This window comes from Toxorhynchites rutilus, chromosome 2 (genome assembly GCF_029784135.1).
Source record: "Toxorhynchites rutilus septentrionalis strain SRP chromosome 2, ASM2978413v1, whole genome shotgun sequence".
Taxonomy (NCBI): Eukaryota; Metazoa; Arthropoda; class Insecta; order Diptera; family Culicidae; genus Toxorhynchites; species Toxorhynchites rutilus.
The window spans coordinates 281,968,635-281,995,396 of NC_073745.1; the positions used below are offsets into that span (position 1 = coordinate 281,968,635).

At 42.1% G+C, this 26,762-nt stretch overlaps 2 protein-coding genes across 3 annotated transcripts; one reads left to right on the forward strand and one right to left on the reverse strand.

Moving 5' to 3' along the window:
- The first annotated feature begins 1,723 nt into the window (after positions 1 to 1,723).
- On the forward strand, positions 1,724 to 3,602 carry LOC129767573 (nuclear receptor coactivator 5). The gene is made up of 3 exons (XM_055768609.1): positions 1,724 to 1,802; positions 1,887 to 2,411; positions 2,468 to 3,602. The coding sequence occupies exons 2-3, from the start codon at positions 1,900 to 1,902 to the stop codon at positions 3,336 to 3,338; spliced, it is 1,383 nt and encodes a 460-aa protein (XP_055624584.1). The 5' UTR covers positions 1,724 to 1,802; positions 1,887 to 1,899; the 3' UTR covers positions 3,339 to 3,602.
- LOC129767571 (mediator of DNA damage checkpoint protein 1) lies at positions 3,563 to 24,883 on the reverse strand. 2 transcript variants are annotated; one of them, XM_055768607.1, is made up of 6 exons: positions 24,340 to 24,883; positions 23,931 to 24,282; positions 23,678 to 23,870; positions 21,610 to 23,610; positions 3,989 to 4,207; positions 3,563 to 3,931 (listed from the first exon to the last, which is right to left on the reverse strand). In XM_055768607.1, exons 1-6 carry the CDS (start codon positions 24,728 to 24,730, stop codon positions 3,629 to 3,631), a joined length of 3,459 nt encoding a protein of 1,152 aa, XP_055624582.1. In that variant the 5' UTR covers positions 24,731 to 24,883; the 3' UTR covers positions 3,563 to 3,628. The 2 variants fall into 2 exon arrangements, with proteins under 2 accessions (XP_055624582.1, XP_055624583.1); XM_055768608.1 differs by having other exon boundaries at positions 3,670 to 3,931; positions 3,984 to 4,207.
- Between the last annotated feature and the right edge of the window lie 1,879 nt (positions 24,884 to 26,762).

Sequence of the window (26,762 nt, forward strand, 5' to 3'; positions counted from 1 at the left end):
GACATGTTATTCGTAAACCTACTATTGATGAAACTTTCTTTGGCAATTACTATAATTTTAGTCACTTTGTTTCTTTGAGTCTTGTACATTGCATGGTCAGCCTCAGGTTGACTTTGCTTCCATTTTTCAAATGCAAGATCACGAATGATAATCTCTTTGGATATTTCGGGATTGGACCATGGTTTGTATCTCTTTAATTTGCGATAACATTTTATCGGGACGCACGTATCATGCATGTTCTTTACATTTGAAGTAAGAAAGTCTACGATTGAATCAGGATTACTCATTTGATAAAAGCTATGCCAATCGATTACATTATATAATGTTATAACATGTGCAGGATCTATAGCAGCATAATCACGAAAACTGATTGAATTTTCATTACAGCAACAGCCTATATCAAGCGAAGCGAAGAGCACATCATGGTTAGACATGAAAGGAACACTTACTTGGTTGAATTTTAAAATCGTATTGTGATTATTTGTTACCATGAGATCTATTTGTGAAGAACCTGTTCTGTGAAAGTGAGTGGGCTCTGATCCAATACACTCAAACGACAAGTTTCTTAAGAACTGATCAAAGCGGTTGCGCCTCTCCGAGTTCATGTCCAACATATTTGTGTTAAAATTTGTGTTATTTACATGCAAATGACCAGAGGGTAGTTTTCTACCAAGGATTTGTCTGGGTGCACTATATATTCCACCTCGGTATAAACCAAGGCGCTTGTATAAATGTATAATAGGAGAAGCAACACCATCACTTTAATAAGAAGGGGATTACGGTTTGTGGAGCGGGGGTTGTTTGTTTTATTATTGCTAGGATACGCCATTTTTGCATTTTCACATGCGAGAGTAGTGGATGAACTGGATGAGAATGAAATTCTACAAAATCATCCCTTCTTTTTCACATAAATTCGCGAAAGCCGAACATAGTTGGCATCGTCCGAATAAGCGTCGGAGCAGTTTGCAGAGAGCTGCCGGCAGCGTTCTGATGCTGTTTGTAAACAATACCGACGGTAATTCCAATATGGCTGAAAATGCATTTCATATGATTGTTTCACCTGGTACAGAAAATGGTATGACTAAAACGTCAAATCCCTCATATTGCCAGTGTACCCAATATTGCTGCGATTCACTGACATTTTGGTTCTGCCAATTACTGTTGTTTAAAACTCGGTCCGGTTATATAGTCGAATAGTTGCTAACTTTAAACTTCATGTTAAATGTGAACACCTCCATGTGAAACCGAAATATGAAAATCGCTCATGCAGTAAGAAATAAAGCAACGCATTTTCTTTATTTTTACTGTCTCTGTGATTTCAACGATTCCAATCCTCGCAAATGATATGTTGGGAAACAAATGACGCCATATTGATTTTGATTTTGGGTAGCCTATATTCAATTGATGTCTAACCCCTGATATAAACTGGCAGCCAAGACGGGTCTATGGTACTAGGTGAGGCCGTTTCGTCACTAAGTTGGTTAGGGGAGCGGTATATTAAAACAGTACGGAAGAAAGCAGAAGGGGAATTATTTGCTTGTAGCGTGAAAGAGACAGACTGATCACGAGCGAGCTTCGGCACTAGCGTATTGTGTTTTGTTTACAAACAAAACACAGCAGACTTCCAAGATTGCTGAAGAGTGGTTTTAGCAAGTAGGCCCACCTTAGGATATACTGCTAGGCGCCTTGCTGGCAGCAACAATACAATGATTCTTTTAGCAACACACCATCCGGCAACGCTTCCCAAGCGAAATGTCAAAACATTTTGGAATTTGTTGATCGGTTTTGCTTTTCTAGCGCTTGTACGATTATCTTCTTGCCGCATAAAACCAACTCTAGTAAATTGAATTTCCAATCTTTGATTATATTATCATCTCTCGTAATAGCTCATCGAACATAATGGATCTGCCTTCGGTGCCAGCCAATTCACGCGTTTACGTCGGCGGCTTAGGGGAACAAGCGACCCGGCAGGACATGGAGGAGCTTCTTAAGGATTTTGGACCGTATCAGGATTTCAACTTGCTTCGAGGGTATGGATTCGTTCAGTTCACATCGGAGGAAAGTGCAAGGATGACGATAACAGGACTCAATGGAAAAATGCACAAAGGAAGGAAATTAACGGTTAAGATTGCGAACGATAATCGCGCGAAGAAGGGATTACTTCCTAGAGGCGCTGGTGCAGCAGGGGCAGTAGGTGCTGTAGGGATAGCAGATGTAGGTGGCAGGGACCGTTCACCGATAGATGGGAATCGATATGCGGGTGCATATCCACCGGGTGGAGTTTATCGGGGAATGTATCCAGGAATGGAAATGACGGGCTATAACGACCAAATGATGGGAGGTCACCAGATGCCACCAGCCCAGCCTGAGAGCAATGATTGTGAAATTATAGTCGTCTCCAGAGATTTAACGTGAGTTTTTTTATGCGTATAATAATAGAATCGTTGATAATTGTCGAGATTTTTAGGACCTACGCTGAGAATATAGAATCGAGGCTGAAACGGAATGGTTTATCTGTGGATCTTCTTTTCCCGAATGACGACGTGCCAATTGGAAAGGTTCTTTCCAACATTGCTTCTCGTGGAAGCTATTATGCGATCCTCATAACTCCCGAAAACGAAGAGCGTCACAGCATAACAGTTAACGTGTTGTATGGCATTCCTGCAGAACATCGGAACATGCCGACAGAGGATGCAATTATGTTCATCTGTAAGGACTTTGAAGAAAGACTTCGATCGGAGCAAGAGAAAATGGTTAATTATAGGAATGTCATGCCAGCTGGTCCGCACATGGCTCCGGTGACCGGCAATACTCACATGAAGTATAATGCACCGCCATTGCAAGATATACATCCGGAACCGATCCAAAATATGATCAACCTTCTTGCATCCAACCGGCAGCTGACTGTCCTCCAGTATGAACGACTCATAAAATATTTGACCGAACGCAAGGAGATGCAGATCAAATATGAACTTGGTGAAGATGTGGACTCATCATCGGTTGCCAACAAATTGATGCCGACGAAATCTAAAGAGGAAAACGAAAAGGAATTACAACGCAAAATATTGGATATTCTGAACAAACCCTCAATTGTGCCACCGAAAGCTAACGCCGTCCCGGAGAGGGAATCGCGTAATTTAGCCGGTGGATTTTCCTCCTTCGCAGGCATCACTGTGGGAGCAGCTGGTGCCAGTTCCAGCGGTTCCAGCTCGACTGCACCATTTGCTAATACCCCCATCGCTAGTGCAGCACCGAAACTGCTCCACGATCCCAAGGTTCAGAAAGCATTGGATTCGTTACTGCTGTCCGGAATAGGAGGTGGTGGATTGAAGTTTTGAAGCAGCTCTGTGCAATTACGTTTTGCACAGGAGGAATGTGAATTTGAGAGATATGCGCATAGTTTTCCAACTAATTTAGGCATATTTTATAGTTTGAGAAATACTACGACATACTGGATTCCGCTAGGAGTATAAGTAACAGAATTGAATGATTGAGAGCAATTCTCGCATTGACGATGAATAAGAATGTTTGGAAACTTTATACCATGCTTTTGATGATCGGAAATTCATATAAATAAATGTGTCAGGATTTCTCTCATATGATTTTCTCGCATTCTTTAGGGATCGAACTATTTTCTTATTAAATACTTGTACGCTTTTTTGATCTTCATGTTACTTACACTGTCTAGTATCCAAAGTGGACTCACCAAAAACGCTCCTCCTGCGACGTTTGGCGCGTCCTTCTTGGATTCAACAATCACATACTTTGCCTTCATAACATTGCTAGTTATTTTCCCCTTACACGTGACGATCAGTTCTCGCAGTTGACTCGATGGTACCTCACAATTATCCGAAACATAGAACGATCCAGAATCTGCAAACAACTCCATCCGATATTCCGGTCCGAAAGCTTGTCGCTCACTGCGGCAAATCTGGAAGTAAAAAACATTACAACGTGTTCGATGATTGTTCTAATGGACAGACTGGACCTGGACAGCGGGGGAGAAATTTCGCATCTCAAACTGCTCCTCGGACAGCCAACGGCCAGCTTTGTTAGACTCGACGATCCATTCATAGGTGATGATCCAGAGGCCACGTATCAGAGCACGTAGTAAATTGAGCGTACGACGGGGTTCAAGGCTGATTAGATGGGTGGTTCTGTCACTGACGTTGCTTTCGACAAGGAAGCCACCAAGAGTCGAGATGACCTGTTGACGATGAGGGATTTCATTTAGTTGTATGCTTATAATAACAATTGTATTGGATGACATTGAAAAAGCAGTAGATATGATAGAATGGAACATAAGACAAAAAGTAAAGAGTATTTCATTACAGCAAATGTAGGTAAGCTTTGACCAGCGGAATAGGAATATTGGGAATATTGGTTGAAATGTCTTTTTCAAGAGTTAATCCTAGAGGCGCATGAACTGAAAAGTTTAAAGCCTCTTTAATCCAACATCATCATCATCAAGAGTTAATTCAATTGATGTCATTATTTAACGGATTCGATGACATATCTTCAGGATTCGCATCACATGATGCTTTTGATGCTTTATTTAGTATGTATCTACGAAATCTCCGTCTAAACACCGGACTGCAAAGCTACCAGTCATCTTCTATATACAGGGTTTTCCATTTCGGGCTTCCGAAAGTATACAGTCCTGCGCTGACAACCGTTTGACATAGCTGTCAACCAAAGCGCCATACAAATGAAACTCAAATTTCTGCATTACTCTAGAATTAATCAAGCAAATGAACCAAATTTGGCATGTGGAGGTTTTAGGGTGCAATAAATGTTTCTACGGTGGTTAGACACTCAACCTTCTCTCTAAGGGGGAACTGCCGTACAAATGAAAAACAAATTTCTGCATTATCCGAAAACTAATCAAGCAAATGGAGCCAAATTTGTCATGCGAATGTTTTAAGGGACACGAAACGTTTCCATGGTGAATAGACACTCCTCCCCTCTCTCTGATAAGAGGGAGTGACTGCCATAAAAATGAAACACAAATTTCTGCATAACTCGAGAACTAATCAAGCAAATGGAACCAAATTAGGCATATGGAGATTTTAGGGTACAATTAATGTTTCTATGGTGGTTAAACACTCCACCCTCCTCTCTAAGGAGGGGCTGCCATACAAATGAAACACAAATTACAGGGGGCACACAAACACAAACTTCTGCATAACTCGAGAACTAATCAAGCACAATTTGGGATGTGTTTCTTCTATTCAACGGGGTCGAATAGAAGATCAATCAATGAACAGTTCTGCAATTGGACCCATTAACTTGCTCATAGTAAGAAAACGTGAATGTTTGAAGGTATTGATAGCAAAAAACAAATTTGAAAAGATGAAAATGGAAAGCAAAAGAAAAAAGAAGAGCGAAAAAAAGGACTGAAGATTGTTGCCAAAATACAAACTGAAGAGGAGCAATTTCTACATCGTAGCGCTGCAGGTGTGCTGGAAAGGTTAGATAGTGCGATCGTTTCAAGGTGATTACACCATCTACCAGAGTTGCGGCATCACACACGAGTTCGATATGGCAGCATCGATGACGATAAAGAAGAATGCTACGCGCGGCAAGAGCGCCTATACGATTGCTGCCTAAAATACGACATCAAAATTGTCATTGGTGATTTGAACGCTCAGGTCGGCCAAGGCGAAGAGTTCAGATCAATAATTGGCAGGTTCAGCGCCCATCCACGAACCATCGAAAACGGCCTCAGGGTGGGTGATATATTCATGTGAAGAAATATGATGAGATTTATAGAAATCGCATCAACCGTTAACACTTCTATAATTGATATATGAAGTTATTCACCTGAAGTAGAACTGTATCCAACTTTAGTGATTTCTCACCAGAAATTCACAAGCGTTTATATATGCTGAATTTATTCAAGTTATATATACCTCGAATAAGCGTGGAAACACACTAGACGGCTCACCCGCGCGATTTTCGCAATGACAAGTCGCAGCAGGAACTTGAAGTAAAACACATTAAGCGTAAGAACACACTGGACGGCTTCCCCGCGCGGATTTTGCAATGACAGACCGCCGCGGGGCCTCGATAATGGAATGTGAATGAGATAAAACACACAAGGCGGAGCGGGTACGGCCGGTTCTAAAGTCACTGTTGTAAGGTTCCTCATTCTCTGCGGTGGCTCGATGGAGATGATGCGCCGCAACGGTTTTGTGATAGTATTAGTGTTTATGCGGTGCACATGAAGCAAGGTAATAGTTAATGTACTATCGGTGAGCCAATACGTGAAAATCACTCTGCGGTCATGTAGCTGCGGATTCTCGAATACTACCCAAATTATCGAGAAATGCAATATTTCAGACGTGTGCGATCAACTTCTTTCTCCCTCTCGCTCAGGTAAACATCCCTCTTCCGTTTTCCACCATTCTGTCTTTATATACCTCCCCTCTAATCCGCTTACTGTCCAAACAGTTGTACATATAGACTCGTCTTGCATCCGTCTATAAAAATATGATAATGGCCGCTAGTGAAGCCGTCGAAAGCCGCTGAATGTGTTTTTCATCGAGCTCCTGCTGCGACTTGTCATTGCGAGAATCGCGCGGGAGAGCCGTCTAGTGTGTTTCCACGCTAAGCGGTTCTCGGCTTATTATATTTTAGACGGATGCAAGACGAGTCTATGATACAAGGTACAACTGTTTGGATAGTAAGCGGATGAGAGATGCGGTATATAAAGACAGAATGGTGGAAAACGGAAGAGGGGATGTTTACCTGAGCAAGAGGGAGAGAGAAGTTGATCACAAACGTCTAAAATATTGCATTTCTCGACAATTTGGATGGAATTCGAGTATCCGCAGCTACATGACCGCAGAATGATTTTCACGTATTGGCTCACCTGAGAGTACATTTCTTATTGCCTTGCTTTATTTACACCTATCAAAAGCGCATAAACACTAATACTCCCACAAAACCGTTGCGGCGCATCATCTCCATCGACCCACCGCAGCGTATGAGGAACCTTACAACAGTGATATTGGAACCGCACACACCCGCCCCGCCTTATGTGTTTTATCTCATTCACATTTCATTATCGAGGCCCCGCGGCGATCTGTCATTGCAAAATCCGCGCGGGAGAGCCGTCCAGTGTGTTCTTACGCTAAGTGTATCATATTTATTCTCATCCGTTTACACCTATTTTCACGTAAATAAATCCATCTATAGCTATAGATCTCCCTAATGTAAATCAGCCATAAGACTTATCGACATCGCCTCCTCCAAGAACATGGCCATACGTATCACCATCTTCCAGCACAGCCTCCAATACCGTTACACATACCGTTGAACCCATGCAACAGTAGCAGATTTGTATATCCGACTGAAACACGAAGCAGGGCTGATGAACTTGGAATCAATGCGTCTAAAACTCAATACATGCTAGCAGGAGGGCCAGAATTCTCCTTGGTAGTTTTGTTGTGATCGACGGTGACCTTGGCTCGTTGATACCAACTGACAACAACAGCCGTGAAATTCGGAGACGAATAGTCAATAGAAGTCGCGCCTACTATGGACCTCGTGAATCCTTAAAGCCCAACAAATTGCGACATCGTACGACGTGTACCATGTAAAAATTCCTAATTCGACCGGTTGTTCTCTGAGAGCACGAAGCATAGACAATGCTCGAAGAGGACTCACAAGCACTTGGTGTTTTCGAACATCGTTAACAGTTTACTGTGATTGATTGGTAAGTGTTTCGCAGTTGACTATGAAATTTTATCAAGTGTAATGTAATTTTCGTTCAAAAAGTTACAAACTAAAGTGTCCGAAATTTGAATTCGATCTGTCCGAAATTTGTTATTTTTTTTATAAATAGCGTCCGAAGTTTGATTCTTATTCGCCTCATTTGAAAAGCATTTTTTTCGATGATTTTTTATGTTTTCAATCAAATAGATACTAAAGTAGAAAGCTTGAAAGCATATTTGTCGCGGACAGATAGGCTGTAAAATAAAATATATATTTAAATAAGACCCCGGTAGATCGAGGGCAAACTATAAGGGCAAGCAAACACAAGTATTTGTTTTCATTGTATAGATTAGATCAGAAAATGCTTGTGGCCCACCAACGATGTTATTGCTTATCATAAACCATAAATAGGAAATAGAAGTTGGTTAGCTAGGACAAAGTGCAACATTCAGATTGCGTTTGTAAATAAGTAAATATGCACCACTTAGGATGCAATTATGACCCTCTCCCTCATTCGCAGCGCGATAAGCATTAGGCGCACGAACGGAGTGCAATAAAACATAGTTTATTTGTTTAGGACAGCGCAGCCGTCGCAGATTGCACAATGCGTCATCGCTTGCGATTATGATGGAGAGGGACTAAAAATAAGATAGGGTAAACTAAAAGGAAACCGATATGTTATCGGCTTCAAGAAAGAGAGAGGAGATATACCTCATCTTTAGGTTAAGATTTTGTGTATAAATATTGTAAAAAGCTGTAAATAAATGCAGTCTTAAAATCGAACTCACGCTGTAAGCGTAAAATTTCTTCTCTTTTTTCGAAAGAAAGTTTCAATATTGAACTAATTTACTAAAAATGTCAACCAAATAATACCTGTCTTCTCTCTTGAATGGCGTTAACGTTCCCTGTGGAACTTTTGTCGTCTCAACGTATGCATTAACTAGCGTCATTTATTAATACTTAGTTGAGATTTCTTAAGCCAAATAAAACACCTTGAATGTATTCCGAGGGGCAAGCTCTAGAATACACGTGACCACAGGGCAAGTCGAAGGAAATTTCTTTGACGAAAAATCCCCCTGACCAGAACGGGAATCAAACCCGAACACCCGGCATGATAATGTGAGACGCTAACCACTCGGCCACGGGTGCACTTAAATATTACCTGTGCATGAAGTTTAGATCTGTTTTCTGCATAATATGCCTTGAGCGTCCGTAATATGATTCAGAACGGTACTCTTTCAAAAATTTGTCAAAAAAACGTGAATATGCCAAGTTTGGAAAAGTAATAAAAATCAGATTTGATGATATTGCGCTGACACCAATTTCGTTTTTTGCCTAATACCCAGCGATTCCCCACTGTGTGCCACCCGCCGTACACCATTCATTATGAACATTCTTCCTTTTTTGAATTAATATTTAGAAACATGCGGTTAGAGGAGACGAAACATACAAGAGTGGCACTCAATTGATTTCTACGCGTATCATATGTACGATGTTTGGGGCTGTGCTCACAATCCATGGTCAATATGTACGACTGGAATTCCTACGACACAATCAACAAAAGTGGCGTGGAGAAGAGTACATTCACTAGCGAGGCGCTATCATGAGCAAAACCGACACAGCTCTTGCTATTGCCAGGCCAAAACGCAATGCATTCTCGTGTCATTAGAGTGCGTGTTTGAATTAAAAATGAAATCCGACCAGGTTCGGTATCTCATTTTACTGGATGTATTCGGTTGAATAGATGAAGCGACGATTACCTCATACACTCATTTTAAGTTTAGTTAGTCGACAAAATACACTCCGCAGAAACACTCCTATATTAACAAATACTTCACTATTCGACATACATCATATACAGATAGCGAAGATATCTCTACTCGACGCCACTGGTTAGGACTATGTAGTGATACCATCTGGTCAGAGTTGGAAATCAGGATATCTGTCGCAGTTACGTTTATGACCAAAACGTTGTAATTCTCTGTTATATAAATAAATGAATAAAAACAAAAAAAATTAATTTATTTGCGGTTTCAGAGTCATCAGTGCAATAGTACAAGCCACAGGAAAGAAACGCTCCTTCTGCAACACAAATTTTCAAAATCCATGCAAAATTTTTTGCACCACATAGTTCAGCATGGATTTGGAAGAGGATCTCAATCGAATATTATGGCAATGTTTCGGTTTTTCCGAATCAGATCTACCTGTACTGTTTCTTTGTTGATTTCAAACTTCTGTTTAAACAAAATGGCAAAATCTGAATACCGCTAAGATCCGCAAAGATCCAACTGCTACTCTTCATATGCTCACAACACTTTGGTTTTCAAAAAAACAAAGGATTTTACTGAAAATAATTCTGATTATGCAACAAAATTGAATTTCTCATGAAAATCAGGACACAGGCTAGATTTTGGAAAATAAATCAGGACGTCCGAAATAGATCTCAAAATCAGGACGTCCAAAATAGATCTCAAAATCAGGACATGTCCTGCTGAATCATCGACAATTATCAATCACTTAAACAATCCGTAAGTTCTTTTGTGAAAAAGGTGTACCGTAACTTCACCTAACTTTGCGTACCCCCTAACTAATATTCGTGTTTTCTAGACCAAATACACCAATCGACTACATATTGGTTGTGCGTATTTATACTGTTGAATAGTTAGATTGTTCATTTGTCTTTGTTATCACCCGGTAATTGATCGAAGAAAATTGAGCTGTACAGACAAAAATATAAAAAAGCAAATCTGAAAATGACATAAGGTTGGGGAAAAAGAAATATAGTATTTCTGATCGAAATTTGACTCTTTATTTGACATACTTAAAATGATCCAGTTTAAGTCAAATATGCGCCATTTTGTTCGCAAACTTGTTGCCATTTAGAAGGCAACTTCATTATCCCCCCCCCCCTTTTAAAACCCCTCCTCCTTATTTGCAGAAAACTCAGACAGTCAGTTTTCGCAAGCCTCTTTTGAGGCCAACTTAATATCACCAAGAGCGTTTTGCATGGACCGGAAGACATGATAATCAATTGGAGCCAGATCCGGACTATACGGTGGACTATAGGACATCTCATCCGAGCTCCCGAAGCTTCTGGCGGGTCATCATAGATGTGTGAGGCCGATCGTTGTCCTGGTGGAAAACAACAGCATTCCCATTGATCATTTCTGGCCGCTTCTGGTCAATCGCCTGCTTCAAACGGTCAAGCTGCTCACAGTAGAGAAACGAGTTGCGGGTCTGGCCATAGTTGAGCAGCTCATAGTAGATGATTCCCTTCCAATCCCACCAAACACACAGCAAAACCTTCCTGGCCGTCAATCCGGGCTTGGCGATGGTTTGGGCCGGCTCACCGCTCTTCAACCACGACTTTTTTCGCTTTAGGTTATCGTACGTGAACCACTTCTCATCACCAGTCACCATCTCCTTCAAAAATGGGTCGAGTTCGTTCCGTTTCAGCAGTGCATCGCAGGCGTTGATTCGGTCTAAAAGATTGTTTGCGTCAACTCGTGTGGCAGCTTTTTTTGGAATCCAATCTTCTGCAAATGGTTCCAAACGGTTTTATGGTCTATACCCAGTTCCTGGACAATCGAGCGAGTGCTCACATGCCGGTCTACTTGGATGATTTCAACGATTTTATCGGTTTCCACGACGATTGGCCTACCAGTACGGGGTGTATCTTCGACAGCCACTACGCCAGAACGAAATCGATCAAACCAGCGCTGTGCTGTGCGAATCGTTACAGTATCGGGTCCAAAAACTACACGAATTTTTTCGGCCGCCTTCGTTGCAGTTTTACCTCGCAGGTAGTAAAAACATAAAATATGGCGAATTTCTTGCTTGGTGGACTCCATCTTTGACGCGCTATAACTTGAGACTGAAAAGGACAATCACAACACTGTCAAAACGACACTTGTAGCACAGATTGTCGTCTTTAAATAGCCGTTTAGTATGACCCGATGTGATAAGTACCACAAAAGATATGTTTAAGTGTTGCCATATACTGACAATATACGACATTTCTTTTTCCCCAACCCAATATTTTGGTTTTGTTTTGAACCGCGGCATCCATAGCCGGGTTCCGATTGATACGTAATGTTTGAAGACATTCGTGGCATATTTTCTGCGAACCACCAAAAGGAAGAACCCATTTATAGGAGGCGTTCCTGGATACAAGTGGCTTAACTTTGGTTGGTTTGGAAAAAAAATCCTCAAAGCAGCTCAACTAAAACTTTCTGAACACGAATTTCCCCGGTCCTATAAGCGATACCAATATGTTTCATGAACGGTAACAAATAAAACGTAAAGCAACATCAAATCAGGACGATTCCTAAGCGTTATATGGGGTTTCCGAATCAAATACAAATGGTAGGTAGTTTATTCCAGCAGAAAGTATAAAATCAAACAAAGTAAAAACTCGTCCACTATCACTAGTGAAGGGTACAAGAAATATTACAACGATTTGGAAGCTGTAAACAGAATCAACAAAAACAACGATCGCAGAAGAAGATTGACCGCTAGAAATGAAAACTGATGAATGAAAAGCTCAAGGCAATCCCAGAAAAAAAAAGAAAGAGAAGCACTACAGTGACTACCTATGACAATAATTTTATTATTTAATGAACAACGTTTGTCTTTCTCACTTTTCTATCAAATCTCACCCGCGAAATAGGAATTTCTTAGGACGACTATCTTTTTGTGGGTCATAAGTCAAACATATAATGCAAATATTAGTTATGTTATTTAACAATGTTTGCAAATAAATAAGAAATCTAACCTAATTCCACACACTCATAAATTTACATTTTATGAGTGTGTGGAATTAGACACCCATCATGTTTTCAAAAATAATTTTCTAATGCATTGTTCGCGGTTTTTATTTCCAATGTTACTTCTAATGATGTAGTTTTAAGACTGCATTAACGCAGAATATGGGAGAGTCATGGTACTTCTGGTGCAATTTGTCGGTAAAATGACAATTTCGTTTAGACATTTGAAAAAAAATAACTTGGAATATCGAGCAAAACACGAAAACACCACCGTGGCCAGTGAAACAAAATTTCTAAATGAAAAAAGTTGAAAGATCTCGTGGAAGATCCAACTGCTACTCTTCATATGCTCACAACACTTTGGTTTTCAAAAAAACAAAGGATTTTACTGAAAATAATTCTGATTATGCAACAAAATTGAATTTCTCATGAAAATCAGGACACAGGCTAGATTTTGAAAAATAAATCAGGACGTCCGAAATAGATCTCAAAATCAGGACATGTCCTGCTGAATCAGGACAGATGGTAACACTAGGACTATGTCTTATGTATTCACAGGATATCGGGTAATAATTTTCATTCAAATTACAACAGATTAAAATTGCAATCGGATTCCGGAACATTAGTGACTGTTCGATACTGTTACCACAAGCATGGTTCTTGGCTCATGCGGTGATCTGAATCTTTTATCGCCTTGCACCAACGACACGATCACAAGCGTAGGCAGACATTTGCAAGTCCGTGAATAAAGGAAGCAATTTGGATGTGTTTCAAATTCAGAATACTCCTCGAATGAATGGCAATGACGAAATAATGCGGTTCCATTTTTTTCTATTTACGACAGAAATATATTATCAAACATGTCAATTACGTGTCATTTTTGTTCAAATCGTTTCATTCGTTCTTTTTATCGATCACATTCGATTGATTTCATAGATCGTCAAAAAATTCAAAATTCAAATACACTTATAATACAGGCAAACCTGTTTTTGTGCGGTCCCTTTTTGCGTTATTCCTCGTTTGTGCGATTTTATTATGACATCGGGTCTTGAATCATTCAAACCTATCTCACAAATCATAAAATCGCACCTAAACACAAAAATGAGAAATCGCACTGTTGCGGCACACGTCACGTTATTATGCATTGTATCTATATATTGCGGCACACGCCACATCAGTATCATTCCATACAACAATTATAAGCATTGTATGTACCCAAAACCCAATCCATTTAAAACAAGAGGATTAGCGTAGGTCATTCCCATCTAATCCCTATCGTATTGTCTCGAAGGATAGGATATAGAAGCAAATCCAGAAAATCTGCCCTATATAAAGCGATGAGATATCCAGCACACTCTCTTACTCTGTTGAAAGCTAGATAGCGTACAGCATCATCGAAAGGGTCTCATCTGCGTTGTGATATCAGAAATAAAATTATTATATCGGAATTAAAATTAGTTGCAATAAAACCCGGACTTTGAAATTACTCATACATAAAGTTTTGGTCCTTCGAACCGGATCAGTCGCGGTTACTGTCGATTCGCGAGTGATTTCTAGTAGTGACTTTCGCATTCAAGTACTGTGTGAACAAGTTAATCAAACCTGTAAAAAGGAACTTTCGTTGCGTATGCCAAGCGGCATGACAAAAAGTGAACTGTATCCGCCGATTGTGATCTATTCCAACAAACGTGCTCAAACGAACCTGCGCAAACAAATTCCGATTACTCATCGTATTGTTTCATCGTTGTGATCCCGCATAATTAGACGCGTGTGCTAGACAAGGCTTGAGTTGGCTTGGGTTACTGCGTGCATTGTGTGCGAATCTAAGCACTCACCATCAAAAGAAAGCTGCGATCAAATCATCTGAAGGAAGCTGTGAGGTAATCGTAACGGACGTCAGAAGAAGAGTACGTAAGTACTGCATGCTTTTGCATATTTCGAGAAGAATATTACGAGAAAATAAGTGGTGAAATAAAGAGTAGGTCAAGCGTTTTAATCGTGACACGTTATATCATTTATCAAGCGATCCATTTGATTAACCTGACGAGTTCGATCGCCAGCATTCATCCCTGGTTAGTTGGTTGTGTTGTTGCATGGTGTTATCTGGTGTTGTACAAATTGGTCATTAACTAATACAAGAAAAATTGATTACGAAAACAGGACAAAGCAAGTTGCCAATTACCGAACATGTCGAATTTGAGAGCGCTTAGTCGCCAGGAGCGTTTCTACTTAGACACAATGACCAATTTGAAACAATACATCGAGAATTACAATAGTAATCGAGACAAGAATCAACTGGAGGGATGGAAGCAGCGAGTTGAAACACTTTATCACGATTTCCAAACGAATCGACTTCAAATTGAAGTATCATCAAGTGAGAAAGCTGATGACGATTCAGAGGATGAAACTTTCATCAAGAGTGAAGAGGTGAATCGCAATATCCGACAACAATTCGAAAATGATTATATTTACGCATATAGTTTTCTCGCCACCGAATTACGTAAAACGAACGTGATGCCAAATAGTGTAGACCAATCAATAGTTTCTGCTGTCTCGTGTCCGCCGTCTTCTCCGCTTTCGCGAATTAAGTTACCAGAAATTCGACTTCCCACATTCGAAGGTTCGGTCTCAGAGTGGATAACTTTTAGAGATACCTTCAAGTCGCTCATAGATGGGAATAGCCAATTGTCCCAAATAGATAAGTTTTCGTATCTGGTGGCATCTTTGGCGAAGGATGCTAGGAAGGTGATTGAATCGGTCGAGCTCACCGCCGCTAACTATTCAGTAGCGTGGAGTTTATTGGAATCAAGATATGACAATAAAAAGCTCATAGTGAAAACGTATATTGAATCGCTGTTTGCGATAGAATCCATGAGAAAGGAAAATTATGAATCCCTCATGCGATTAATAGATGACTTTGAACGCAATCTTTGCATGATCGATAAAATGGGTGTTCCAACAGATGGCTGGAGTGTTATCCTGGCTCACATGGTATGTGATCGGCTAGATGCCGCCACGCTTAGACAGTGGGAAACTCATAATAAATCAAATGAAGTTCCCACTTACGGAGAATTAATCGCATTTCTTAAAACCCACCTTGCGGTTCTACAATCGTTGCCAACATCGAATTCTCGTTACCAGGAGTCTCACAAGATTGAACACAAACGATCACTAAAATCAAGGCTCAATAACGTTTACACCATCACCAATCCAACGAATTACACCTGCCCGTTTTGCTCCAAATCTCCACACTCGCCATTCAAATGTGAAGTTTTTCTAAAATTATTGATATCGCAACGCTTTGAGAATGTCAGGAGCAAAAACCTCTGCATCAATTGTCTATCGCCTTCTCATTTAGTTCGGAACTGTACGTCCAGTTCATGCAGAGTCTGTAATCAAAAACACCACACCATGCTTCACCAACCCTCCAGCGATCGCTCACCTACTCAGTCGAAACCACCAACACCTCTCGTTCAGAATATCGCACCGACGAATCAGAAAGCACAGGCTAATTCTTCAAACCAATACTCACAACAACGTTCCGTATCGTCTTCGCTAACCCAAACGCCATCAGCCTCTGCCACCGTCTCTAGCCTCGCTTCCACCACAATGGTTGGAACAAATCGGAAAGTTCCAGCAACAGTGTTACTACAAACAGCGATAGTGAAGGTTTACAATTCTAACGGTCAAATGCAGTGGGCCAGAGCATTGCTAGATCCTGCTTCACAGTTGAGTCTCATTACCGAGAACCTCGTTCAAAAGCTTAAGTTGCGCCGCCATCCCGATCGTCAGGAGATCGGTGGTGAAGGCAACTCAATTATCGTTTCGCATCATACTGTCGTTGTTCGAATGGGATCCCACTGCACAGAATTTGTTGTGAATGAACCATGTCATGTTTTACGAAAAATTACCCGTGATCTACCAGCCAGAAATATCGACATCTCGCTTTGGAATCTTCCTCCACATATTGTCCTAGCAGATCCAAATTTCGACAAACCTGGACCGATAGACATACTCATAGGTATGGAAAAATACTACGACTTATTACTTGATGGATGCTCCAGAATAACTCCGGAAAAGGCGATCCTTCAAAATACGGTCCTCGGTTGGGTGGTATCAGGGAAGGTTGGCAATGACTCACATCCAGCCCGAGCCCCCATAGTGGCTCATGTATGCAGCAGCGATGGGCTTGATGATCAGTTGTCCCGATTTTGGGAATTGGAATCCTGCTGGTCTAACAGCACGCATTCCGTCGAAGAAAATTTGTGTGAAGAGCATTTTGCAGCTACAACGTTTCGCACTAATACTGGTCGATTTGTGGTTACTCTTCCCAAACGACATTCGGTACTAGCTAGTTTGGGTAACTGTGAAGAGATAGCAACTAGAAGGTTCATTGCCTTGGAACGCCGACTTGATACGCAGCCTGCGTTGAAAAAGGCGTACACAGCCTTCATAGATGAATACCTCAAGTTGAATCACATGAGAGAAATCACAAACGTAGAAAAAATAAAATCATCTAATCCTACCTATTTCTTACCGCACCACGGTGTTGAAAAGACAGACAGTACTACCACCAAACTGAGGGTAGTTTTCGATGCCTCTTGTCGGACAGAAACCGGAATCTCGTTGAATCAAGCTCTAATGGTGGGTCCAGTCATCCAAGACGATCTGTTCTCCATACTTCTCCGGTTTCGAGTACATCGTTTCGCAATCATCGCAGACATCGAAAAGATGTATCGCCAGATACGTATTCACTCTTCAGACTACCCACTTCAACAAATACTATGGCGGTCTTCGTCAACAGAGCCGCTACGCACTTTTCAACTAACAACGGTGACGTACGGAACAGCTTCAGCCCCGTACTTGGCCACCAAGTGTCTACAAGTATTATCGAACCAAAATTCTGAAGAATTTCCTCTAGCCGCTTCGGTCCTCGCTAAGGACTTTTACGTGGATGACCTGTTGAGCGGAATAGACGACGAAGAACAAGGAAAAACACTCTGCAAGGATTTAATAAATGTGTTGCAGTCAGCCGGCTTCAGCTTACGTAAATGGGCATCAAACTCCGCCACCATACTTTCCGAAATTCCATCGGAATTGTACGACAAACGTTCGATATTCAACCTGGATTCGAATCCTCTACCCATCAAAACTTTGGGTTTACAGTGGGAACCATCCTCTGACAGATTTCGCTACACTGTTCCTAAATGGTCGCAACCAAAATCCATCTCGCGTCGTATCGTTATTTCGGATGCAGCACGACTCTATGATCCCCTCGGTTTAATTGGTCCTGTTGTAATTCTCGCAAAAATATTTATCCAAACACTTTGGCGATCCTCCAAGAACTGGGACGATCCTTTGGATGAAGATAAGCAGCGTTACTGGGTCGAATTCCGCAACAATTTGGAAGATGTATCTAGCATTTCCGTACCCCGTTGGTTAATCTGCAATGACTCCCCAACGGTCATCGAAATTCACGGCTTCTGTGATGCCTCCGAAAAGGCATACGGAGCATGTCTTTATTTGAGAACCGAATCAATAAATGGAATTCGATCAGTGTTGATGACAGCCAAATCTAAAGTAGCTCCTCTAGGAGATTCAAAAAGGCAGAAACGAGTTTGCCTTCCAAGATTGGAACTATCGTCGGCTCTTTTATTGAGTCACTTATACCATAAAATCAAATGCAGCTTACCACTGACTGCCAAATCATTTTTCTGGACTGACTCAATGATTACACTTCATTGGCTCAATGCCGTTCCCTCACGTTGGAAGACGTTCGTTGCAAATCGGGTTTCAGAGGTGCAAAACCTAACAGCCGATGGTATCTGGTCGCACGTTCCCGGCATCGACAATCCTGCAGATGTTATATCCCGTGGAATGCATGCGGCACAACTGAAGGACACTGCATCCTGGTGGCATGGTCCTGCCTGGTTGAGCCAATCATCTCGATTTTGGCCCCCTCTGAACCACAAAACGAACATAGATCTACCCGCAGAAATTCTCGAAGAAAAGCCAATTGCTTTACACATAAGCCAATGTACTCCTAACGAAATATTTTATCTTCGTTCATCATTCACGGCTCTAGTCCGTATTATAGCGTTTTTGAATCGATTCATACAGAACTGTCGAACCAAGATTCCCATGAATAGAAAAATCGGATTCTTACAAACGAATGAATTGGATGAAGCCACCAAAATACTCGTTCGTTTAGCACAAGCTGAAGTTTTCTCCAAGGATTTTGCAGCAATTCGGAATTATGGTCAAGTGAAAGAAAACTCCGAACTAAAATCACTATCTCCGATCGTAATTGACTCGATCATGCGGGTTGGTGGACGGCTCAGAAACGCAGCTATCTCGGAAGATCGCAAACATCCAATTATTCTTCCTGCTAGACACCCACTTACCGAATGCATTTTGTTGCATTATCACCTCAAAAACTTGCATGCTGGTCCACAATTGTTGGTAGCATGCGTTCGAGAAAGGTACTGGCCACTACGAATTCGCAATCTCGCACGGAAAATTGTACATAACTGCATAAATTGTTACCGCTGTAAGCCACATAATCTCGACCAATTAATGGGAGACTTACCACCTGAAAGAGTGACACCAACGCTGCCTTTCCTCAACACAGGCGTAGATCTGTGTGGTCCTTTCTGCTATCGCAGAATGCGTAAAACTGCCCCTGTCAAATGCTATGTTGCATTATTCGTGTGTTTCGTCACCAAGGCCGTCCATGTGGAGTTGGTGTACGACCTATCAACCGCAGCCTTCATAGCAGCGCTGCATAGATTCATCGCCCGCAGAGGAAAGCCGAATGTAATTCAATGCGATAACGCCAAAAATTTTAAAGGCGCAGCCAGAGAACTGAAAGAACTGTCGATACAGTTCTACTCGCAACAACATCAAGCTGATGTTTCGAATGTTTGTTCCAACGAAGGAATTGAATTTAAATTCATACCTCCTCGCAGTCCAAACTTTGGGGGGTTGTGGGAAGCGGCGGTCAAGTCTCTCAAACGTCATCTTCGAACAACAATAGGGAATTCAATCCTCTCCCAGGACGAGTTCGTCACTTTATTAGCTCGTATTGAAGCTTGCCTTAATTCAAGACCGCTGACCCCGCTCACCACAGACCCCAATGATTTGGAAATACTAACGCCTGGTCATTTCCTCGTGCATCGTCCATTAACTTCGTTTCCCGAGCCTGACCTTTCAGAAGTTCCACCGAATCGGCTCGATCGCTGGCAGCACAATCAGGAGTTGCTCCGTCGTATCTGGAAGAGATGGTCCACCGACTACCTGTCCGGCCTCCATCCACGCACAAAATGGACACAGATCCGGAATAATGTCACCGAAGGTACAATGGTGTTGCTGAAGGAGGATAACCTGCCTCCTTTAAAGTGGAAGTACGGAAGGATAACCCACATTTTTCGCGGTGATGACAACCATATACGCGTCGTTACCGTACGGACAGCAACTGGAGAGTATCGACGCTCCATCTCGAAGATATGCGTGCTTCCTGTACGTCAACAACACACTGAACCTACGCTCGAATGAATTTCGAGTCCTTCCATCACAGTATGTTCATACTGTGCACCGATCGGAGACCTGCGGGTCTCCGAGCCCTGTAAGTAATGTTTTATAATGAATTTGCAAAAAACTTAATGAATTTTCGTCCTCTGACATGTACGTTGGATTCATCAATGGCTACTCCAACCCACAACCACGAGTACGCCCAACGCCGGGTCACCGTCCTGCCTATCTTTTGAACCGATTCGAGTAACGAGCCTTTGTTTGGGGATTCCCGTGATGACGTCAGAAGCAGCCACCATGGTAACGATGGAGACGCCGGAGACGACCGAGACAAGACAACGGAGACGACCGGGACGACGGAGAATGCAGTCAAAACAAACAACGAAGATCGACGAGTGCGTCACGAAGTATTTCATCGGCAACGCAATCGGCAACCATCACTTCCTGCCTATGTATGAATGGTTGAAAGTTCAGACACAATCTTTCAACAGGGCCCGGCATATGTTGCGGCACACGTCACGTTATTATGCATTGTATCTATATATTGCGGCACACGCCACATCAGTATCATTCCATACAACAATTATAAGCATTGTATGTACCCAAAACCCAATCCATTTAAAACAAGAGGATTAGCGTAGGTCATTCCCATCTAATCCCTATCGTATTGTCTCGAAGGATAGGATATAGAAGCAAATCCAGAAAATCTGCCCTATATAAAGCGATGAGATATCCAGCACACTCTCTTACTCTGTTGAAAGCTAGATAGCGTACAGCATCATCGAAAGGGTCTCATCTGCGTTGTGATATCAGAAATAAAATTATTATATCGGAATTAAAATTAGTTGCAATAAAACCCGGACTTTGAAATTACTCATACACGCACAAAAACAAGTTTGCCTGTACTTTAGATGATTTTTTTAACCCAGAATGTGCACTACAAATAATTTATATGACAAAACAATGTTTGCAGGGTCAGCTAGTTCTTAATGATATGCATCGTTCTCAATTTGTTCCCAATCAATCCCAGAATAAATCTTGTTTAAAACAATTGATCTACTAGAGTAACGTTCAGAGGCTCACGTGTGCCTAGATACTCACTCAAAAAGGAAAAACATGGAACGAATGGGTGAGAAACGACGGTATTGAGTGAATAAATTCAATGCTTAGATTGATGGAATGCTGATAAACGGTTGTCAACAACGGCATATAAGACATACAAGCTATATAACGTGTTCTGGAAAATAAACTAGTCTCTCACTTACCTTCCTCCGAATATACGGTACATCGTGCACCATCGATTTATTCCCAAGAATTGAATTTATCTCTCTTCCATACACTAGTTTCTCAAACACACGTTCATTTGTTCCGAGTAAAATTTATTGAATTCAGTCTTTTCTAAAGCTAACCACTATACTAAGAGATATCTAGGTGTGTGAACACTTTGCGTTTCGTTGCACACGATTCACTATTGCGTTTCGTAAGCTGTGAGCCGTTCTTTCGCACTTATAAAAAAAATTGACAGCCAAAATTTCATTAAAATATAACAAAAAATAAAATGAAAATCATGTGGGCAACATCCGAGAGATCATACCTCTTTGACGAAGGCGTGCTGAGTGGCGTGAAGATTCGTTGTTGCCAGATGGTATTGCGTTCCGCCGCGGCGAGCTGATTTGGTCAGATGCTGGGAGGCCACCGTTGGAAGCCCAGCGCCAAGCCCAAGTGCTTTCATGGTTCGGGCTTGGGTTCCCATAATTGGACGAGCAGGCAGCTGGTGGGAAGAGCTGGGAAGTTGCGTTTCGAAAAGCATCGTGCTGCGACGGGAGTTTTTCGTTGTAGTTGTGATTGGCTTAGGGGCCGTCTGCGGCACAGCTAGCGATCGGCGATTTCCCGGGTTTGAAGCTTTAGTTCGCTTCTTAGGATTTTCCTCCCCGGAGCTGGAGTTAGAATCTTGATTTGAGGCAGCTGGCGATTCCATTACCGAAGGTTGTGCGTTGAAGAGCCTACGCTTTCGGGGGAGAGTTCCTTGGGCGCACTCGGTGGCTACTTCGACTCTTTGGATATCAACAGATGATTTGGATCGTATTGTTTTCTCAGTCGATTTTGTCTGCTGTCTGTAGAAGGTGTCGAGCGACGTCTGACGACTCATTGAGCTTAGTCTTGGAGGAGGAGACTTGAGAGCGGTTTCCATCGACTCGCTGCGGCTCACGCTGGCAGCGCGACCATCTTTGCCGTCCTCGTTCTGCTGCTTAGATTGCATGTTGATGCAAGACAAACGTTTATCAATAATATCCATCGAAATGTCGAAAATCGTCTTCCGTCGTTCACTGACGGGCGTCTTCGTGGAACTGAAGGTCAGACTTGTTTGGTATTCTTCTAGAAGTGTTTTGTTGCGCTTTTGGACGGCGGAGGCGGGTGAAATGTTGGTCGATGGTTTTTGTGTATCGAGATCATTGTGTGTGAACATTGTCTGGCGACGGATAGAAAGTACATTTTTCGGTGATTCTGAATGTTCCGACGAAGCACCGGGTGTATACAATGTGCGCCTCTTTCTCACCGAATTGTTCGCAGTGGGAGCTTTATCTGTTGTCGTTGAGTTTGCTTCCGGGTTAAAGTTAGTGCTGTTTGTTGTCGAAACTGAACTATTTTTGGTGCTATCTTTCTTGTCCGCTTCATCATAAACACCAGGTGTGTACAAGGTTCTCCTACGATTTGTTCGGAATACCTCCAACTCCTTCGGATCTAGCTCGGGAGTTTTTGCTTTATGGCCCGACCCACCGTTTATAACATTATTGCTAGTTGTGGGAAGTAGCGTTTTACGAGCATTCACAGCATCCATGGAGTGGATTTTATCAGTCTTATTAGAGGATTGCTCCATTCCCGTGGGGGAATAGATTGTTGCACGATTTTTGGCATTTGAAGGTGCGATGTTTTCCTGCATATTCTCTGAATCTACGCTATTTGCTTTGCAAATCTCCATTGCTTTCGGAGAACAGATTGTTTTACGTTTTTTGGTAGCGTTCGAAGCAACCGAAACGGGAGATTCCACTTCCTCTACCAAACTACTGATCTTAGGAGTAAACAGCGCTGTTTTTCGGCGCTGTCTCGGGGTTGGCGTGAGCTTCTGTTCCAAGCCAACATCTTTGTTCACACTGACACTCCTCCTCCTTGTTGTTACACCCTCTCTTGTACTATTGCTGCTCATCGATCCGTCAAATAATGATTTCCGGATATTCCTCGACTGAGCGTCCGGTGTGGCTGGAATTTCTACCTCAGAAAAGGCTTCCAATTTGTCCGTTTCCGATGGCCCGGTAGGTGCAGGCGAATTTCGGAATTTTTCCAACAACCTCATTGGTCCGGCCAATAATTTATCGAAATCATCCTGCGGCTCAGGAGCGCTTTCATTTTCCGCCTGAAATTCGTTAAGAATTTTTTCCAGCCCATCGTCTTTACGGAGGCGATGCAACACCGGTAGTCTTGACGGGGGAGAAATCGCCAATTTTGATACACCAGGAACAGCGGCATTCAGCGGGGCACGTTTCTTGCCGCTTGAATTAGCAGCTTCTTCGGCTCGGGGCTGCATCGATTTTTGACGCTGTAATAGGTAACATCGAAAATTAATCATTTTGCCATTTTACCGTTTGTTGGCGGAATTCACTAACCCTAATTTTCTTGAACAGTTCCGGATTTTCATACCGCTCTAGGTTAGAGATCGGGAAGCCCTCCGGATTCATCAGACAGTTATGCCGTTTGCAGGCCTCAATCCACAGGATAGATACCACTGGAATGTTCATTTTCTTCGCTTTCTGATATGTAGAAAGGAGACCATCTTTGAAGACGACGTGGGTAGTATCTCTGTAAACGGAACGTCATTAGAAAATGCAATCCTGCAAACGAACTAACAATCACACATACTTATACAACTTCTCGTTTACTCTCGCACCGAGTGAAGCCACATGATCCTTGATCCCATCCGAACGATTATCCGCTCCTGATCGAACTTCTACGTACACGCAAACATTCACCATTACATCTTGGATCGTCTTCTGCTGTGGGGTTTTACGTTCTTCCTCCGTGATGATATCTTGCTCCTCGAGGGGAACATCGAAATTACCGTAAGCATCACGCTTGGAGGGTGATTTCAAAGCACGCAAAGCTCGGATTCTGGTCGCAGCGGAGGGACTTTGCAGATCTCTGTACAAACGCGCTAGACGAGGATTGTTCTGACAGTCAAACACTTCTATAGGAGTAGTGCAACGTAGTAAATCTGAAAATAAAAACGGTTTTAAAAAACACATACAAAAGACAAACTTGCCTATCCTACCATCTGATTCAAGCAGCTCTTCGGAGGGAACTGGCGTGCTATTGAGACTGTAAAATGACGCATCCGATGCGTCGGAGTCATTCAACGAAAGCGGTTGGTCAACCGGAGTGGACAAAATCTTCAGCAGTAAACTTTCCCGCAGATTCTTTGCTTTCGCAGATGGCGTACTTTCTTGGCTTGATTTTTGTGAGTCCGAGAATGCTGCTTGTTTTGGTGAGAATGTTTCCACATTTTTCGAGACAGAAGCGGTGAACCCAGCGGCAGCAGAAACCGAGTATCTGCGACGGTGCCTCTCGTTCAACTCCGAGGACGCCTCCAGCGATGGTGTACCAATAACTGACTTTCGCGATGGCTTAAAATCGGGCGTATAACTGCGCATTACACGATTCATTTTTTGGGATTGTTAAAATGATAGTCGACGCCCTGCGACAATCACTTGTTTTCACTATTTTCTACACGTAAAATACAAATAAAATGGAGATAAACACAAAACTTCCAGCAAAGGCTGCTCTGTTTCTTCTTTTGTGGTTCACTACGAGCTAAATTGTTCCAACGGTTTTTTATGTCATTGACGTGCGGCGAAAACAGACGATCGCTTTGGTGGGCGAAAAACCTTGCACAGTGGGCTAATGCGTACAAAGCGGTATAACATATTACAGTCAATATGATTAATTTATTTTTCCTATGATGTGTATATCTGGTCAGTTTGTTTCCAACTAAATAAAATTGGTATCGGCTCCCATTTAAATCTTGAAATTTGTTCTATACCTGCACGTTGGCAATTTTTTGGGTAGTAAAGTTTGAGGGTTGCTAATGTGAGGTATGGGTAAAAAATTAAAACTAGGAGGGAAATAGGACAGGTGAAATTATCATATTTATCATATTTAACAATAAATAAACAAATAACTACTTTAAACGAAATTGACTTAAATATACTTCATTTTAAGCATTCAACAATGTATGAATGTATTTTGTTGAAACTGTTTATGTTGAAATGAAATAGAATTAGGGCGGGTGTATTATAGTATAGTATAAATAGGGAAAGCTATAGTGGCCCTGCGAAGGGCTGATGGTATACATGGTTTTGTAGGATTTGTAGAAGACGGTTGATTGATAATTCATTTTTACTCTCGCGAGAACAATACGCAATTTTGTCATATATCGCAACATGTTATCTTATGTCATTGCACGCGTTGAACTGAGTAGATATGTCTTTTTTTGCAGTTGACACACACTCGGCCACAGAGGATCATTTACATATATGATTATATATACGATTCAGAGTTTCGTAGGAACTGTTAGGCTAGGCGCAAAATGAGAAACGTATTGTGCGATTCACATAGAACGTTACGGCAAAGAATGTCCACGTTCTGTCAACGTCTCCATCAATTCACATATGCAGGCAGCAACGAATGATTTAAGTGCGCTACACATACAGCGTCACCGTCACCGTCCCATCAACTATTCTCTTGGACTTATTTTCCCGACGTCAAAGTTGCAGGTGATTGTGTATGTGAATGCCACCATACGATTCCCATGGGACATTTCATTCCTTCACGTTGACTTCACGGTGACGGGACGGTGTATGTGTAGCACACTTTATTTAATGTCTCCGTCTTTTCTACAAATCCTGCCGGTCGTTTTCATTGAACGTATGCTGACAAGTCGTTACGTTGCCGGTGTATGTGAATGTTTTCATAAGAATCGCATGGTAGAATAACTGACGTAATGTGACGTGACGGAACGTGAACGTGACGTGGATGTTGTATGTGAATCGCACTTAATGCACAAACCGATCGAGAACTTCGTCTTTCGATTGATCTGGAAAATCATTACGAAATGACGAAAAATCGTCAGTGAACGTAACGGAAAACCGTTCATCGTTCCGACTAACTGGTGTCACTACGTCGGAGTGGACGATGCAAGGCTCATAAAACACTTTACTTTTATCCGGAAAATCGCCATTCACGGGGTGCAAACGTTTGTTAATGAACTGTTTAACCTGTTTCACGTTGAAGTGGCCGAACCTACGATGCCACTTTTTTGGACCTTTAGTTCTTCGGTCACACGCTCGAAGATGCGGACAAAAGCGTCCCAAGTCTCCTTCGGCGCTCGCTTCTTCTGCACGTATTCCAACTGGGTATGCCAGACATCAACAATGATTCTTGTGTCCCTCTTCGCCCATTCCTCGAAGATGTTTTGCAAGATTTACGTCTTTGCTATCGAGCTCTAAATCCTGCAGTTCCGTCAAGTCAGCGGGTGCATGAATCGGGTGGGCTTCTCTTTATCTGCCATAATTTCACTCAACATTCGCGGTTAACGTTACTGGGCATCGTAACCTGAATTAACCAGCGGATGGGCTTACGTATCGGATAAAAATAAACTTGGACACGGTGAATCCACTGAAAGAAAATCTAACAACA

Excerpts from the sequence above, each read along its gene's own strand:
- LOC129767571 (XM_055768607.1), bottom strand. The coding sequence starts at position 24,730 with ATGAATCGTGTAATGCGCAGTTATACGCCCGATTTTAAGCCATCGCGA. Across the intron at positions 23,871-23,930 it reads GTAAACGAGAAGTTGTATAA|AGATACTACCCACGTCGTCT; the intron begins GTATGTGTGATT and ends TTCCGTTTACAG. Across the intron at positions 23,611-23,677 it reads AACTGTTCAAGAAAATTAGG|CGTCAAAAATCGATGCAGCC; the intron begins GTTAGTGAATTC and ends TACCTATTACAG.
- LOC129767573 (XM_055768609.1), top strand. The coding sequence starts at position 1,900 with ATGGATCTGCCTTCGGTGCCAGCCAATTCACGCGTTTACGTCGGCGGC. Across the intron at positions 2,412-2,467 it reads GTCGTCTCCAGAGATTTAAC|GACCTACGCTGAGAATATAG; the intron begins GTGAGTTTTTTT and ends CGAGATTTTTAG.